This window comes from Acomys minous (genome assembly GCF_964271855.1).
Source record: "Acomys minous genome assembly, chromosome: 7".
NCBI classification, from domain to species: Eukaryota; Metazoa; Chordata; class Mammalia; order Rodentia; family Muridae; genus Acomys; species Acomys minous.
The window spans coordinates 108,268,771-108,284,121 of NC_140488.1; the positions used below are offsets into that span (position 1 = coordinate 108,268,771).

The 15,351-nt window shown below is 49.9% G+C and overlaps 1 protein-coding gene across 2 annotated transcripts; it reads right to left on the reverse strand.

The window, feature by feature from the left end:
• Positions 1–1,818: 1,818 nt before the first annotated feature.
• On the reverse strand, positions 1,819–10,371 carry WDR13 (WD repeat domain 13). Of its 2 annotated transcripts, XM_084790621.1 has the most exons (10): positions 9,986–10,371; positions 9,575–9,654; positions 8,671–8,877; positions 7,605–7,714; positions 7,354–7,484; positions 6,506–6,813; positions 5,583–5,763; positions 5,343–5,484; positions 2,606–2,724; positions 1,819–2,211 (listed from the first exon to the last, which is right to left on the reverse strand). In XM_084790621.1, the coding sequence occupies exons 1-10, from the start codon at positions 10,170–10,172 to the stop codon at positions 2,027–2,029; spliced, it is 1,650 nt and encodes a 549-aa protein (XP_084646747.1). In that variant the 5' UTR covers positions 10,173–10,371; the 3' UTR covers positions 1,819–2,026. The 2 variants fall into 2 exon arrangements, with proteins under 2 accessions (XP_084646747.1, XP_084646746.1); XM_084790620.1 differs by lacking the exon at positions 9,986–10,371 and having other exon boundaries at positions 8,671–8,911; positions 9,575–9,877.
• Between the last annotated feature and the right edge of the window lie 4,980 nt (positions 10,372–15,351).

Genomic DNA, 15,351 nt, shown 5'->3' on the forward strand with positions numbered 1-15,351 from the left:
ACCAGACTCAGGAAAGGAAATGGAAAGTGGGAAGAAAAGAAGGAAGTTCGAGAAAAGTGGCCGTTGCCCAAATTATCTTGCTACCCACAGACCTTGGTGGAAACTGTGCGTCTAGCTGGTGCAGATGAGTTGCCCCACAGGTCTGAACTGGCACCCTTGGGAGGGGCTCTTAAAAGGTTAGCACTTAATTGGTGTCTGGTACCCTTTACTATAGCAAGTTCCAGTCCTCACAGAAAAGCACTGAGCCTGCAGCTGCATTGGGAATGTTGGCACCCATGCATGACTGTAACTACGTGGCTGGTCCAGCTCAGAATAGCCCTAGCTCATAACCACATGCCTAAGACCTGGCTGATGGAATCAGCAATGCTTCTGGCTGCAAGCAACCACACTGTTAAACAGCAGGTTGAACAAACGGAATCATCTTCTTCCCTTACAGAGCTGCTGTTAGTCCCAGAGCTCACCAGGTTGGTGACTCTGAGGTCCCACGACATTAGCCAAAGTTCCAGTGGAAGTAAATGTAGCAGCGTATGGATCTGGGAGGATTAGCCGATAGGAGCCTCTGGTGATTCTTCCAACTTTGAAATTTGTTTATGAGTCTAACCACTGACAATGATTTAGGAATTTATCTCCTGGCTATTACCCAATAATGAACATAGTATTTGGCTTCTGAGCTGGTCCAGGGCTGAAATTAGGGTTCTGAATGGACATGGGAGTGGGGTGGGGGGAGCTTAGAGATTTTCTATTTCCTCATCCCACAGCAGGAGCTGTACCTCAGCCCCAGAGCCCATGGCTGCCCGCATGCCAAGCTAGTGCTCCAGGGACTCAACGTACAGGTAAGTGTGGGGACCACCCAGATAGAAGCCACCATGTGGGGAGGTTTCCAACCTAATCTGGTGAAACCTGGGGGGTTGGACTCAGCATTCCCCACCTAATTTCTCTACTGCTGACTGATGCCACCCCGCCACCCCGCCTCAGGGAAAGCCAAGCTCCTCGCTATGGCCCAACAAGCCCGAAAGACCTGTCTAACGTCCTCCGTCACCCTCAACCCAGTCATGCCGACACACTTCAGGCTCAGCGCCTGCGCACTAACTTTTCCTCCTGTCAAGGAGGTGCGTCTACCTCCACACTACGACTTCTCTCACTTCATTCACATCTTTAAAATGCCATCCTGTCAGAAACAGTTTTCCCGATGACATTGCCACCAAGAAGCTACCATCCTCTCCCGTTCCTGCAACCTCATCTTTCCTCCCTTTGTTTTTCTTCACAGCACTCATCTTTAACTGTCCTATTATATACAGATGCTTCTTCATCCAACAGGAGTATACCCCCAACAAATCCTTCCTAACTATCCTATGTCAAGAAAGTGCATTAACATATACCTAACCTACTGAACACCCTACCTTAGCCTCAACCATCTTAAATGTGCCCAGAACACCGACATTATTCTACAGGTAGGCAAACTTACCTAATAATGCAAAGTCTATTTTATAACCAAGTGTTGACTAGCTCCTGTAATTTACTGAACACCCTACTGAAAGTAGAAAAACAAGACTGGGTATATGAGTGTGGTTCTGAACCACTGCAAGGGGGAAAAGTCATGAAGTGGAACAATTATAAAGCAAACTATATACCAAGGCATGGCTGTACTTTTGTCAACCGGGTGCTTGACATCCACTGGGATGCAAAGGCCACAAGGGCAGGGACTTCTGCCAGTTGAAGCCACAGCTATAGCCCTACTTGTTAGCACGGTTCCTGACCACACAGTTGGCTCGCTCCTGGCTACCGACTGCACAACAAGGTGATACATCACAGCAGAGATTCATTAAGTGCTTGTTGGATGAATGGACACATTACTGCACAATTGAGGAGGTGGGCCCCATTCCACTGGAGGGCTCAGTGCTCCCTAGTGCCCCCTTGTGGGAGACCTGGGAGTTGCCCCTCAACACAACCACAGAAATTTTATTTACAACGCAAGACTGGAGTGAAGGAGGAGGGAACAAATGGGCACTGCAGGGCTGGCAGGACCCTACTTTTGCTCTCGTCTCCAGACAATGACCATGCCACTGGCGTCGCTGGAGGCCAGCAGACTCTCATCGCAGTTGAAGCTGACATCAAGCACAGGTGCGCTGTGGCCTTGCAGCTTGTTGACAGCAGCCTTGGCAGCCCGCTCCACATCAAAGAAGTGAACGCACATATCCTCACTGCCTGTCACTATGCAGATGAGAGGGAGAGTTTATGAGGCTACTGTGGTGTCCCCAGCTGTAGTCCTTGAGGTAAGGTGATGTACGAGGGCCTCAGATAGCTTGGGATAGTCTAAAGGAGCCATCCCTAATGGGAGTTCACTGGCCTCCTTTGGCTCTGTGGGTAGTATGTGAGGTTTTAGGGCAGTGTGGGATGTGTTTCACAGCTGTGAAGTTCCCAAGCCGCTTGTGGGTCCAGGGGTAAAGCCTTTAGCATTAGGCTGTTAAGACACACGGGACCACAAGACTCAGGAAAGCCATGGCATCAGGGTGTCCTAATGTTTGAGCCAGGCTGGCAGCAGTACTGGTCTCTGCCTTTTCCCAGTTACTCAGTTACCCAGTTACCCTGCTCCTTAAGCACTCACCCACACAGGCCCCCTGGCGGAAGGACATGAGGGGGCAGAAGATACTGCGCACAGGATGTGAACTCTGTTCAATAGGGAAGCTTCTTTTCAGCTGTAGCGTCCCTTCGTTGTCCACCACTCTGAAGAGAAGGCAAAAGAGAAGGTCAGGGCTCAGCCTCAGCCTCAGCCTCAGCCTCAGCCTCAGCCTCAGCCTCAGTGGTGGATCAGTCTAGGTTCTGAATCCTGTATCTGAAATATTTATACTCTTTATGAAATTCAGATTTTCTTCCTTCCTTCTTTTGTCCCTGAGACAGGGTTTCTCTGTGTAGCCGTGGCTGTCCTGGACTTGCTTTGTAGACAGGCTAGCCTTGAACTGCCAGAGATCCGCCTGCCCGGCCAGATTTTTTTTTTTCATGTGGAGACAGAGTCTTACTATGTTGTATAGGCTGCATCTGAACTCATGCATTCAAGTGACCCTCCTGGGTCAGCCCTTAGATTGCTGGCATCGTAGGTGGGTATCATCACACCTAGCTTTTTTCTTTCTTTTTTGTTTTTGTTTTGTTTTGAGACAAGGTTTCTCTGTGTAGCCTTGTGCTGTCCTAGACTCGCTTTGTAGACCAGGCTGGCCTTGAACTCACAGTGATATGCTTGCCTCTGCCTCCCAAGTGCTGGGATTACAGGCGTGCGCCACCACGCCCAGTTTTTTTTCTTTTTTCTTCATTAATTCATTTAATCACTTTATATCCAGATTGAAGACCCTCCCTTCTCTCCTCACAGTCCTACCCTTGCATCCCCTCCCCTTCTCAGAAAAGGGCACCAACCCCCCTGGCACAGCAAGTCACAGCAAGGCTAAGCACATACTCTTCCTCTGAGGCCAGACACTATGGCTCAGCTAGGGAAGGGACCCAAAGACAGGCAACAGCAGAGCTAGAGACAGGCCCTACTCCCATTGTTAGGGGACCCACATGATGACCAAGCTGCACATCTGCTACACATGTGTAGGGAACCTAGGTCCAGCCCATGCATACTAGAATTTTTTTCTTTTCTTTTGTTTTTCTGAGACAGGGTTTCTCTGGTTGCCTTGGATATCCTGGACTCTCTTTGTAGACCAGGCTGACCTCGAACTCACAATGATGCGCCTGCCTCTGCCTCCTGAGTGCTCTGCATTTTATGTGTATGAGTGTTTTGCCTGCATGTGTGTCTGTGCACCATGTGTGTAGAGTACTGGAGGAGACCAGCAAAGGATGTTGGATCCTCTGGAACTGGAATTACAGTTGTGAGCTGCCCTGTGGATGCTGGGAACTGAACCTCAGTCCTCTGTATGAACAATAAGTACATTTAACTGCTGCTGAGCCATCTCTCCAGCCCTTTATGTTTGTTTTGTTGGCTGCCCTGGACTTACTCTGTAGACCAGGCTGGCCTTGAATCCACAGACATCCACCTGCCTCTGCCTCCCAAAGGCTGGGATTACAGGCGTGTACCACTACGCTGGCTACTGTTCATTTGTTCTAAGACAGAGTCTTACTGTATACTTCTGGCTGGCCTGAAACTTGCTATGTAGATCAGGCTAGCCTTCAATTCATAGAGATCACCTGGCCTCTACCTCCCCCATGCCATGATTGAGGGCATAAGCTTATTAAGCCCAGCTTGAAAAGGCCTAACTTTTGAAGTGACTCTGGTCATTATGCTGTATAGCCCAGCTAGAGGATTGTACCACAACAGAAATGAATGGGAAAAGTGAATCCTGTCCCCAAATCAAAAGAACAAAATAATATGGGCTGTGGTGGTAAAGTTCAAGGTTCTGGGTTCAATTCCCAGCACCAGCCAGGTGTGGTGGCGCACGCCTTTAATCCCAGCACTCGGGAAGCAGAGGCAGGCAGATTGCTGTGAGTTCGAGGCCAGCCTGGTCTACAAAGTGAGTCCAGGACAGTCAAGGCTACACAGAGAAACCCTGTCTCGAAAAACCAAAAAAACCAAACCAAAACAAAAATCACTTCCCAGCACCAAATAAAGAAAAACAAAAAAGGGGGGCTAGAGAGGTGACTCAAGTGTGTAAAGGCAGATGCCAGGCCTGACAACTTGAGTTTGATTCCTGGAACCTGCATGAAAGGACAGACTACATTGTCACCAGTTGTCCTGACTTCCATATATGGTCCATGATATGAGCAAACACACGCACATAAAAGTGAAAAATTCAAAACAAAGAACAGGAAATAAGTCCTGGTATTTTTTTTCTTTAATTATACTGTTGGGAGTGGAATCCACAGCCTCATGCGTGCTAGGCAAGTATTCTACCACTGAGCTACCATCATGTCAGCCCTTTATCTATTTTGTCATAGTGCGCTTAACTGTAAAATGGAGACAATAACTATCTATTTCCCAGGTTGGTGTGAGAGTTAAATAAGGTGATACATCCAAAGTGCTCTGAGCAGGGCCTGTTCAGGGAGGCTCTCATTACTGCTATTCCTACTTACGTTGCTATTGACGATAGCACACTGCAGTGTGTACATTGTAGGCCATGCATCACCGCAGGGTGGAACCCAGAGCTTTGTACCAGCTAGACAGGCACTTTGCCACTAAACTACCTCCTCAACTCTATCCTCATCATATTGTGAGATCAGACCTCTGCCCCTGGTGAAATTAAGGTGATGGAGACAAGTTATTGTTCCAGTGTGATGGAAGGGCCAGGCCCTCCTTGCCCAGCTGGCCCTGGGAGGGGGGGAGGGGGGATGCAGTGTGGGGGGGGGGAGGAACCCACCTGTAGAGCAGTAGTTTGTTGAGGCAGGCATTGATAAGCAGGGAGGGGTCCCGTGCTTCACGGCTGACCCAGGACCGGGCGGAGATGCTGGTTACAGGGCTGCCCTCATGGACTACCAGTCGCTTGGCTTTGGTCAGCTTTCCTGAATGAATCAGCGGAGGCAAAGGTGAGGACAAGAGCTGAGTCCTGGGAAAATAAAAATAAGGAGGGTACCCAAACGTAGCCCCCTAGCCTGCCTACCTGTGGCCATGTCAAAGAGAAAGGAAAAGACACTGCCGCGATCATCACCTGCCCAGAGCAGCCGGCCAGGGGCATCAAAGGACAGGGCGAGGACGCGGCCTGTCAGCTTGCTGGAGCCACCCTTCACTTTCTTGCCTGTGGAGATGTTCATGACATGCACATTGTGCTTGGCATTGCCTACCTGTGGGTGGAATACACACACCATCATTCTGACCCACCTAGTCCTCCGCTGAGTTTAACACAGTGGGACGGTGGCAGGGTCCCTAAAAGGTGACTCAGGCACACTTCCTACTCCCTAGCTAGCCTCTCAATAGGCCCATGCTAGACCAGCTATGCTCATGAGACTAAAGCAGCCTCCACTCAGACTCTGAGAACCTGAGCCTGTTAACACCCTTACATCTTGCCTTTATACCCTGGACCGGCCCCCTCTTGAAGCCCATGAGCTGCTACCATTGAAATGGGACAGAGGCCCAAGAACTAGCTCACTCATGGCCTGTTGTCCCCCTATATTTCATCTCCCTACCCCCAGGCTACGGCAGACTTTTCCATGTCCTTTCTCTGCCCCTTGACCAGTCTGTCCTGGAGTCTGACCAACAGTGGGGCTACCACTGATAGACCAGACGAGCTTTCAGCCTCACCATCCTTCTCCCTAGCAGTAGCCCCTGTAGACAGAGAACTGTAAGACTGGTTGATGGGACCAGAGGCATCACAGGGCCATGACCTCCCCCACCCCCAGCCCAGCCCAGGAGCAAGGCCATCCCGGACCATGAACTCTGCTTTTTATGGGTCTCCTTCCCTTGGAGTCTGGCCATAGGACTGCTGTGATAGGCCTTGGGGTTTTAAACCTCAAATTCTGGTGACCCAAGACAGCCCTCCAGACCCAGCATGCCCGCCCTTGGTGAGAAGGTGTCCTGGATCCTGACCACAGTGAGGTTGTTGTTGACCGGCTGGAAGGTGCAGCACAGCAGTTCAGCGCCATCAGGGTCAGGGATCTCACGGATGCAGCGGCCGTCCTCAGAGGCCCAGATGCGCATGGTGGCATCGAGGGAGGTGGACACGAGGATGTCATTGGAGAGGGACCAGGCGAAGTCGGAGACGCCACGCGTGTGGCCCCGTAGCACATGGAGCACAGTGGGTGGGGCAGGCACCAGCTGGCACAGGGAGATGCTGCCGTCCAGTGAGCAGCAAGCCAGGCGGTGCCGGTCATCATTGGCGAAGCGCACCCTTGGGACTGCAAATGCCAAGGAGCCATTTGTGGGAGTCAATACATTCACTGAGCCCAAGGAGCGGGTAGCCTTAGCAAGGGGCTTTCCTTGGCTGACAAAGGCATCTGCACCCTTAGAAGGCCCACTGCCAAAACGCTCTGTAAATCTTAGCAAAAGTCTTCTGCAATGCAAAAAAGTGTGTACTGTCTTAGTGAGTACATTACAGTAGTCCAGCACTCAGGACTTTGCAAAACCATTCACACAGTGTGGCTCACTATGCCTTCTGCAAGGGAGTTATCATCAGCAAAGGCTTTGAATTCTTCGTCCAAGTGAGTCAAGAACTCAGGCAGCCTGCGTCAAAGGGCTCTCTTGAGTTTCTGTGGCTCTTTACGGTACCTCAGGTACTCCAAACTTTGCAGAGGGCTTTTGCATTTGCTAAAGGGTTTATAAGTGGTAAATTCTCCTTCTGAGGTGTAGTGCCAGAGGCCTTGCATTCCAGAAAAGGATGTCTTGGGTAGTTATTTCAACAAATATTTGGTGATGGGTCCCACCGCCCATTCTCTTACCTGCCTCATCCACGTGTTGGTCAAAAACATGGTACATGCCTGCAAAGGCATAGTTTTCACTCAGCGATGTGTCCCCGGCCATGGCTCGACTTGCCTCTGCCACCGATGTAGGTACCACACTGCCGGGAGGCCTGAGCCCCAACAGGAAGTAGGGGGTGTCAGGACGTAGGTGTGGGTGTTCAGACTGCCATGTCCCAAGGCCCCTCTCCTCCTTGGGAGCCTCCACACCCCTGCCTGCCTCTGGTATGTACCTGTCCTCATAGACGGCACGGTTCATTTGTGCCTGCAGCTGGTAGGAGCCTCGGCTGACAGAGCGGCGGTGGCCTCGGGCCCCAAGGGCTCGAGGATCATCTTCAAAGTCCTGCAAGCAAAAGGTTAGCGATGGTGCATGCCTCTAATTCCAGCACTTGGGAGGCAGGAAGATGACTGAGCTCAAGGCCTGCCTTGGCTACATAGGGTAGCCTGGGCTACATGGTGAGATCCTGTCCCTAAGAAGAAAGAAACTAGTCTCTGAGAGCCACTGAAGTCTGGAGCCTTCAAAATATGATCAGCTCTGATCCCTTTTCACCATACGTGGCACTGGCCACCACTGTCACTGCTCACTTGCACTGTCTCATTAGTTTCTTCACTGCTACCCTGTTTGTGTCCTTGTCCTGCTCAATACAGCTTTACTGCATACATGTTTTTCTCAGAAGGAAAACCACTCAAATCAGTCTGTCATTTCAGTCAGCTTTCAATGCTACCTCCTCTGAGGAGTCTTCCCTCTTAGACAGAGCTTCCTCCTTTAGCTCCGAGTACTGACTTGCTGTGCTTCTTTGCTGTGCTGGGAATAGGACTCAGGAGCCTCACATATATTAGGCAAGCACTCTAACCACTGAACTATATCGTGCACCAAACTTTCGTTCCTTTTTGTCTCCTAAAATCATTTTATGTTACTATCTTAGGATTCCTTACTATAGCATGGTAATGATCAACTCATTAATCTGACTTGCTCCATGTTTGCATGCATGTCGGCACACCAGAAGATTCCACTATAGACAGTTGTAAGCCACCTGGGAGTGCTGGGAATTGAACTCAGGACCTCTGAAAGAGCAGCTAGTGCTCTTACCCGCTGAACCGTCTCTCCAGCTCCAACTTGCTCCGTGTTTATCTAATTCACTGTCTGCTGATGGTGTTTATTGGCTTAGTTGCTATATTACCTTTTGGTTCTCCATGGATCCTGGAACAGTACTTTGTATATCACCAGTGTCTGACAAATGTTGTGGTGACTATGGAGGCAGGGGAAATACATGGCAGGTGGTGCAGCCAGGAGCTCACCTCCATTCGGTCAAGGGTAGTGCGGCTGCTGCGGACAATACTGTTGCTATAGGCGCGAGCACTGCCCGGCTCAGAGAGTGGCCCGTAGCGCTGGCCCAATAGCTGGCCCCGTAGCCTCAGGTACTGCCGACGCAGTGCTGGGGGGTGCCCAGCCTTGGCATTCTCTCGCAAAAGCTGGCTGCGCCGGCGGATATACTGGGTCCGAAACTGTGGAAACGTTGGTGTGCGGTAGGCGTTGTACCTGTGGGGTCCAGGAGGCAGGGCAGGCAGCAGGCACAGGACAGAGGGAATAAATCAGCTCTAGGCATAGGGCAGAGCAATGAGGTGTTTGCCAGTGATTGGGGGTAAGAGTGATCAACAGTGGCAAAGGGCAGTTTTTCTTGGTGCTGTGATGGGGGGGGGGGTAATTCTGCAGCAATAACGAGTATGATGAAAAGATCAGGCTGGGGACAATATAGTCAATCTGCAGCTCTGTTGGGGTCAGTCTGGGCTAACTAAAATATCAGTCTAGCATGATGACAGACATCAGATGGTAATGGACGGCAATGGAGGTGAGGTCAGATAAATGGTAGAGGTTAGTATGGGGTAGCAATTGGGGAATAATAGTAGGGTTGGGGGAGAGGACAGGCAATGAGGAGCTAGATAGGAAGTCACCAGCCAGACTTCCACTACCCACCCAAAGACAGTCTCTTTGCGCATGTCCATTTCAAACCGCATTTTCCCAGCATGCTCTTTAGAACCTTCTCAGGACCCCTGGCTACTTCACCGCGGGGCTATCCCACACCAAGCTACTGCGCATGCTCACGCAGCCGCACCAGCCAAGTTCTCCGCCCAGCCTCCTTATCGCCATTGCTCATGCACCACAGTAAGTTCCGCTCCCATGGGCTCCAACCCCACGCCTCACCTCGCGTCCACTGCTAAGACTTGCTGCCACACCGCGGCCATTCCCTGGCTTCCTTCTATGGTGCGTCTGCCTGCAGGAGCCTGCAGGGCAAGGGCTTGGAATGTCAGCGTCCCAGTCAGAGGAAATCTAGTTCCTCCCCTTCCACCAGGTGACAGTTGCCATAGACACGAAGTCCCTCCACACAGGTGAAGTCGCGAAATCCCAGTGGATCTTTAGCATGGTCATCACCCCAGCCCTGCCTTTCCTGGGCAGCACTCCGGTGACTCACAACAGCAATTCTGACATGACCCCGCCCTCCCCAGTTGCCTTAGCAACGCCCCTCCCCCACCCAGCCAGTCTTGTTTGATATTCCCCACCCATCAAGCCTTCTGCCCTCCGCCTTCCCTATTCTGATCCTAGGACCTGGACCACCTCTGGGGCTGCCCCTGGCTCTTGAGGCCCCCGGGGCGGCCCTGGGCCCAGTGTCACCCGTTCCTTCTCTCTCTTCTCCCTGTCTCAAGCTCCAGGCAAGATGGCTGCCTGCAACCAGAAAAAGCTGCGGAGCACAGAGCAAATCGATAGGAACCTTTCCCAGGGCGTGGGAGCCTCGCAGGCGCATTAAAGGACTGTAGTTTCCCCGTACAAGGACGGAGGCTCCACCCCTTGAGTTCTATTCATTCCCCTCATTGACACCTTTTGTATACACAGGGATAATGTACTGGAATCAGAAGGAAGGGTGAACATGCCAACCACTAGCTAAAAATCGGAAGTATAACTTTTTTGTTTAGTTTTGGTTTTGGTTTTTCGAGACAGGGTTTGTATGTGTGTAGCCCTGGCTGTCCTGGACTCCCTTTGTAGACTAGGCTGACCTCGAACTCACAGAGATCCACCTGCCTCTGCCGCCCGAGTGCTGGGACAGAAGTGTAACTTTCTTGTGAAAGTGGATTTAGGCTTGTTAGCAGCACAGATTTGGCCAGGCAAAGAAAATATATGCAGAGACTAACTCCTAGAACATTCTCTATTTTTTTTTTTTTGAGACAGGGTCTTTCTGTGTTAGCCTTGGTTGTCCTGAACTAGCTTTGTAGACCAGGCTGGCCTCGAACTCACAGCGATCCTCCCGCCTCTGCCTCCCGAATGCTGGGATTAAAGGCTTGCGCCACCACGCCCGGCCTGCCTCTAGTCCTTAGAGCAGTGATGAATCGCTAAACACTCATGTGATGAGAAGAATCCATGCGTGTGGTCACTGGGAGTAACTGGACATGCATGGCTACCCCTAGGAACCTTGAGTGTGGTGGGGCTTTCTATTTTTCGTTTTTCTTGAGAAAGAGTTTCTCTGTGTCACCTTGGCAGTCCTAGAACTAGCTCTGTAGACCAGGCTGGCCTCCAACTCAGAGATCGACTGTCTCTGGAATGCTGCAATCAAAGGCGTGGGCCACTACCCTGCCCCTGCCAGTGTTTTTAATAAGATGCAATCAGGAAACTATCATAATCATCTGTTATCTGTTATTCACCTAATCTAGAATCTGCATCTCAAATATTCCTCTCAGTGCCATAAAGATAAACAGAAGTTCCAAGGCTGAGACTGAAGGTGTTAAGTGTAGTAAAATGGTAATCCTATAAAGGGGTGAAGTGGGGGGGAAGAGGGTGGCAGGAGAGGTCATGAGTTTGAATCCAGCCTGGCCTACGTAGTCAATTCTAGGCCACCCTGGCTACACAGTAAGCGCCTAGCCCAAAAGGCAAGCAAGCAGGGTGGCTATGGCTCACTGGGGGAGGTTTGTTTCACAAGTGTTTGTTGTTAAATCGCTGGATCCATGTAAAGGAGGAAGGAGAGAACCAAGTCTATAAAGTTGTTTTCCTACCACCACAGGGGTATTGTGGAAGAACCCTCCAACAAATGACGAATCTTCTTAAAAGTAAAGAAACTTGACGTTTAGTACAGTTTTCTACTGTATCTCAAAATCAGCTGACACAACTTTTAAAGGCATGCGCCACCACACCCAGCTACGACTTTCAAATTTTTACTTTCACAGTAAATACAATCAATTGTCTTAGTTTAGCTTTCTAGTGCTGTGATAAAACACTGACCAAAAGGAACTTGGGGCTAGGTGTGGTGGTGCACACCTTTAATTCCAGCACTGGGAGAGGCAGAGTCAGAGTCAGAGGCAGGAGGATCTCTGTGAGTTCAGAGAACAGCCTGGTCTACAGAGTGAGTCCAGGACAGCCAGGGCTCTCTGTAACAGACAAATCCTGCCTCAAAACAAACAAAACAAAACAAAAAATCACAGGGCTGGAGAGATGGCTCAGAGGTTAAGAGCACTGCTTGCTCTTCCAGAGGTTCTGAGTTCAATTCCCAGCAACCACATGGTGGCTCACAATCATCTACAATGTGATATGATGCCCCCTTCTGGCCTGTGTGTGAATATGCAGGCAGAGTACTGTATACATAATCATAAAAAAAAATCTTAAAGAGACAAAAACAAACAAAACAAAATTAACAAACAACCAGGTCACAATCCATCACTAAGGAAAGTTAAGGCTGAAAATGAAGCCAGGAACTGAAGCGGAGGTCATGGAGGAACACTGCTTACTGGCTTCCTCCCCAAGGCTCGCTGTAGCCTTGAGCCTGCTTCTTTATACAACCATGCCCACCTGCGTACAGGTGGCACCGCCCTCATTAAGAAAATGTCCCTACAGACATGCGTACAGGTCAATCTGATGGAGGCATTTTAAGGTTGAGATTCCCTCTGTGTCAAGCTGGAAACAAAAACTAACCATCAACTAAGCAATGCTTTTAGGTTGCCTAAAGTGAGGAATAAAAAAAACAGACAAGTGCTCAGCGCGTGCGCGCGCGCGCGCGCACACACACACACACACACACACACACACACACACACACACGCCATTCCAGTTGGGAAATTCCAACTGGTCCTGATCAAAGCCCATATCTTAGTATTTTAGTTTGCTTTAAAAACAAGGTATCGTGTAACCCAGGCTGGCCTCTAACTCATGTAGGTGAGGATAACCTTGAATTATCTTTCTGTCCCCACTTCCCAAGCATTGGATCATCACAACTGGTGTCAAGTCCTTTATTATCTTTTGTTTTATTTTAGATTTTATTATGTATACAGTGCTCTGCCTGCATGTACACCTGCAGGCCAGAAGAGAACATCAAATCAGGTTATTGATAGTTGTGAGCCACCATGTGGTTGCTGGGAATTGATCTCAGGACCTCTGGAAGAGCAGTGAGTGCTCTTAACCTCTGAGCTATCTCTCCAGCCCTTGTTTTTTTGTGAGACAGGGCCTTAAGTAGACCAGGCTAGTTTGGACTTCAACTGGGTATGCAGCTAAGGTTGACCTTGAACTTCTGATCCTCCTGTTTTTATCTCCCCAGTGCTAGGATTAAAGACATGTGCAACCAGCCAGGAGTGCACCACCACCTGGGGCTGGGTGTGGTGGCACCTTTAAACCCTGCACTTGGGAGGCAGAGGCAGGTGGATCACCATGAGTTCGAGGCCAGCTTGGCCTACAAAGCAAGTCCAGGACAGTCAAGGCTACACAGAGGAACCCTATCTCGAGAAAAAAAAATGTATTTAGGAGAGGGGCTACCAACCCCACAATGTGTGAAGGTCACTGGATTGCGTACAGTTGTAAATCCCAGGATCAAGCTCAGGACCTCAGCCTTGGCAGAAAGGGTCTGCAACCCGCTGAGCCATCTTGTTAGTCCTTTTTTCTGAGACAGTGTCTCAGGAAGGCCAGGTTGGATACCATAACCTAACGACAGGATTGAATGTGAAGGGCGTGTGCTAGCTTTTGCGCATTTGCTGCAGTATAATTTTTCAAGATAGTGTAACTTGGCCACTGGGAGAGGCTCTGCTGATCTCAGGCAAATCGTATAACCTGTTTGTGAATCAGTTTCTTCATTAGAAAAAACCTGTCTCACAGGTATGAAGGTTAGATCTGGGATACTAAATCTTTGTCTTAGTATTTTTCACGGTAGTTTCGAGACAGGGGTTGTCTTTGTAACCCTGGCTGTCCTGGACTCACCTTGTAGACCAGGCTGGCCTCTGCCTCCCAAGTGATGAGATTACAGGCCTTATTATAGCATTTTCACACAATTTTCCCCTTGGAAGCTGGGAAGGTGGCTCAGTGGTTAAGAGCACTTGCTGCACTTGTAGAGGAACCGAGTTCAGATCCCAGCACCCACATCATGTGGCTCAGAACTGCCTTTAACTCCAGTTCCAAAGGATCCCCAGTCCATTTCTGGTCTCCAAGAGCATCTGTATACATGTGGCATTACACACATACAAAATTAGAGCCAAATACTTTTGACTCCTCCCATTTTGGGGCTCTCAACTCCCACTTCCTCTTGACCCCTTCCTTCTCCAGTAACATCCTTTCCTTAACAACTGTTAAGCTTGAGGATGCATCTGCCAGGGCATTTCTGGAACAGAGCTTATGTTATTGGAACTACAGCTACTTCTTGCACTTATTCTGCACTTTTCAGTTTTTACAGGTTAGAGGTGGCTCAGCATTTAAAACTGTGTGTGCTGCTTTTCCAGAGAACCCAAGTTCAGTTCCTAGGACACAAGGCAGCTCACAACGGCTGGAACTCCAGCTCCAGGGGATCTGATACCTTCTTCTGGCTCCAGCATGCGCGAGCGCGCGCGCGCGCACACACACCACACAAACTTCCGCCTTTTTTTTTTTTTTTTTTTTTGAGACAAGGCCTATTATGTAGCTCTAGCTGTCCTGGAACTCACCATGTACACCAGGCCTCCAGAGATCCACCTGCTTCTACCTCCCAATAATGGGAATAAAGGGAGTGTGCCATTGCGCCCAGCTTCACTTCAAGTTTTAATCATGTACGTGCTTTCACTAGATTATATACTAGTTTGAACAAGCTAATGGGAAGGCAGTTAGTTGGTAGCCGACAAAGAGGCACATTTAACTGCCTTAGTGGCCAGGAAGTGCTTGAGGGAGTCTTGTGCTGATCAAGTCATTAAAAGCAGTTCCTGGAGGTTACTTTAGTTATGATGATTTAGAAAACCTGCAGCTCATGGAGGCTCTAAGAGGACCCAGGGCAGTTTCACTGTCAAGTGAGTGAAGGTCACAGCCAAGGTAGACATGACAATAGTGACTCCACTAGCAGAAGAGGTCATTTATTGTCCAGATTCATTCTCCCGTTTCCTGGCTGCATGACCTGCATAGCTTATGAATGCAAAGAACTATGCCAAGCACAGTGGCGCACACCTGTAACCCCAGCACTTGGGAGGCAGAGGCAGGCAGATCGCTGTGAGTTCGAGGCCAGCCTGGTCTACAAAATTCAGGACAGCCAAGGCTACACAGAGACCCTATGGGAGGGGGGGGAACTATCAAAGAATTTAACTACACCAGGGAAGGCTGTGGACTTTCCATCACCACCACAGGCTGAAATCTGCTAACTTCATGGTGCAGAATGGAAGATTACTTGAAGGAAAGCCTAGGCGGCATGAGGTGTTAAGAGGTGTACTGAAGCCAGGAAGGAGGTGGTGGTGGCCCACACTCTAAGCCCAGCACCAGGAAGGCAGAGGCTGGGGTTTCCTCCATCCCCCCAAGACAGGGTCTCTGTGTAGCCTAGGCTGTCCTGGACTCACTTTGTAGACCAGGCTGGCCTCAATCTCACAACAATCTGCCTGCCTCTGCCTCCCAAGTGCTGGGATTAAAGGTGTGCATTACCACACCAGACTTAGTTTTTTTTGACAGGGCTTCTTTGTGTTATCTTGGCTGTCCTTCAACCCAGAGAGCCACCATGCCTCGCT

Excerpts from the sequence above, each read along its gene's own strand:
- WDR13 (XM_084790621.1), bottom strand. The coding sequence starts at position 10,172 with ATGCGCCTGCGAGGCTCCCACGCCCTGGGAAAGGTTCCTATCGATTTG. Across the intron at positions 6,814-7,353 it reads CCAACACGTGGATGAGGCAG|TCCCAAGGGTGCGCTTCGCC; the intron begins GTAAGAGAATGG and ends TGGCATTTGCAG. Across the intron at positions 2,725-5,342 it reads AACAAACTACTGCTCTACAG|AGTGGTGGACAACGAAGGGA; the intron begins GTGGGTTCCTCC and ends CCTTCTCTTCAG.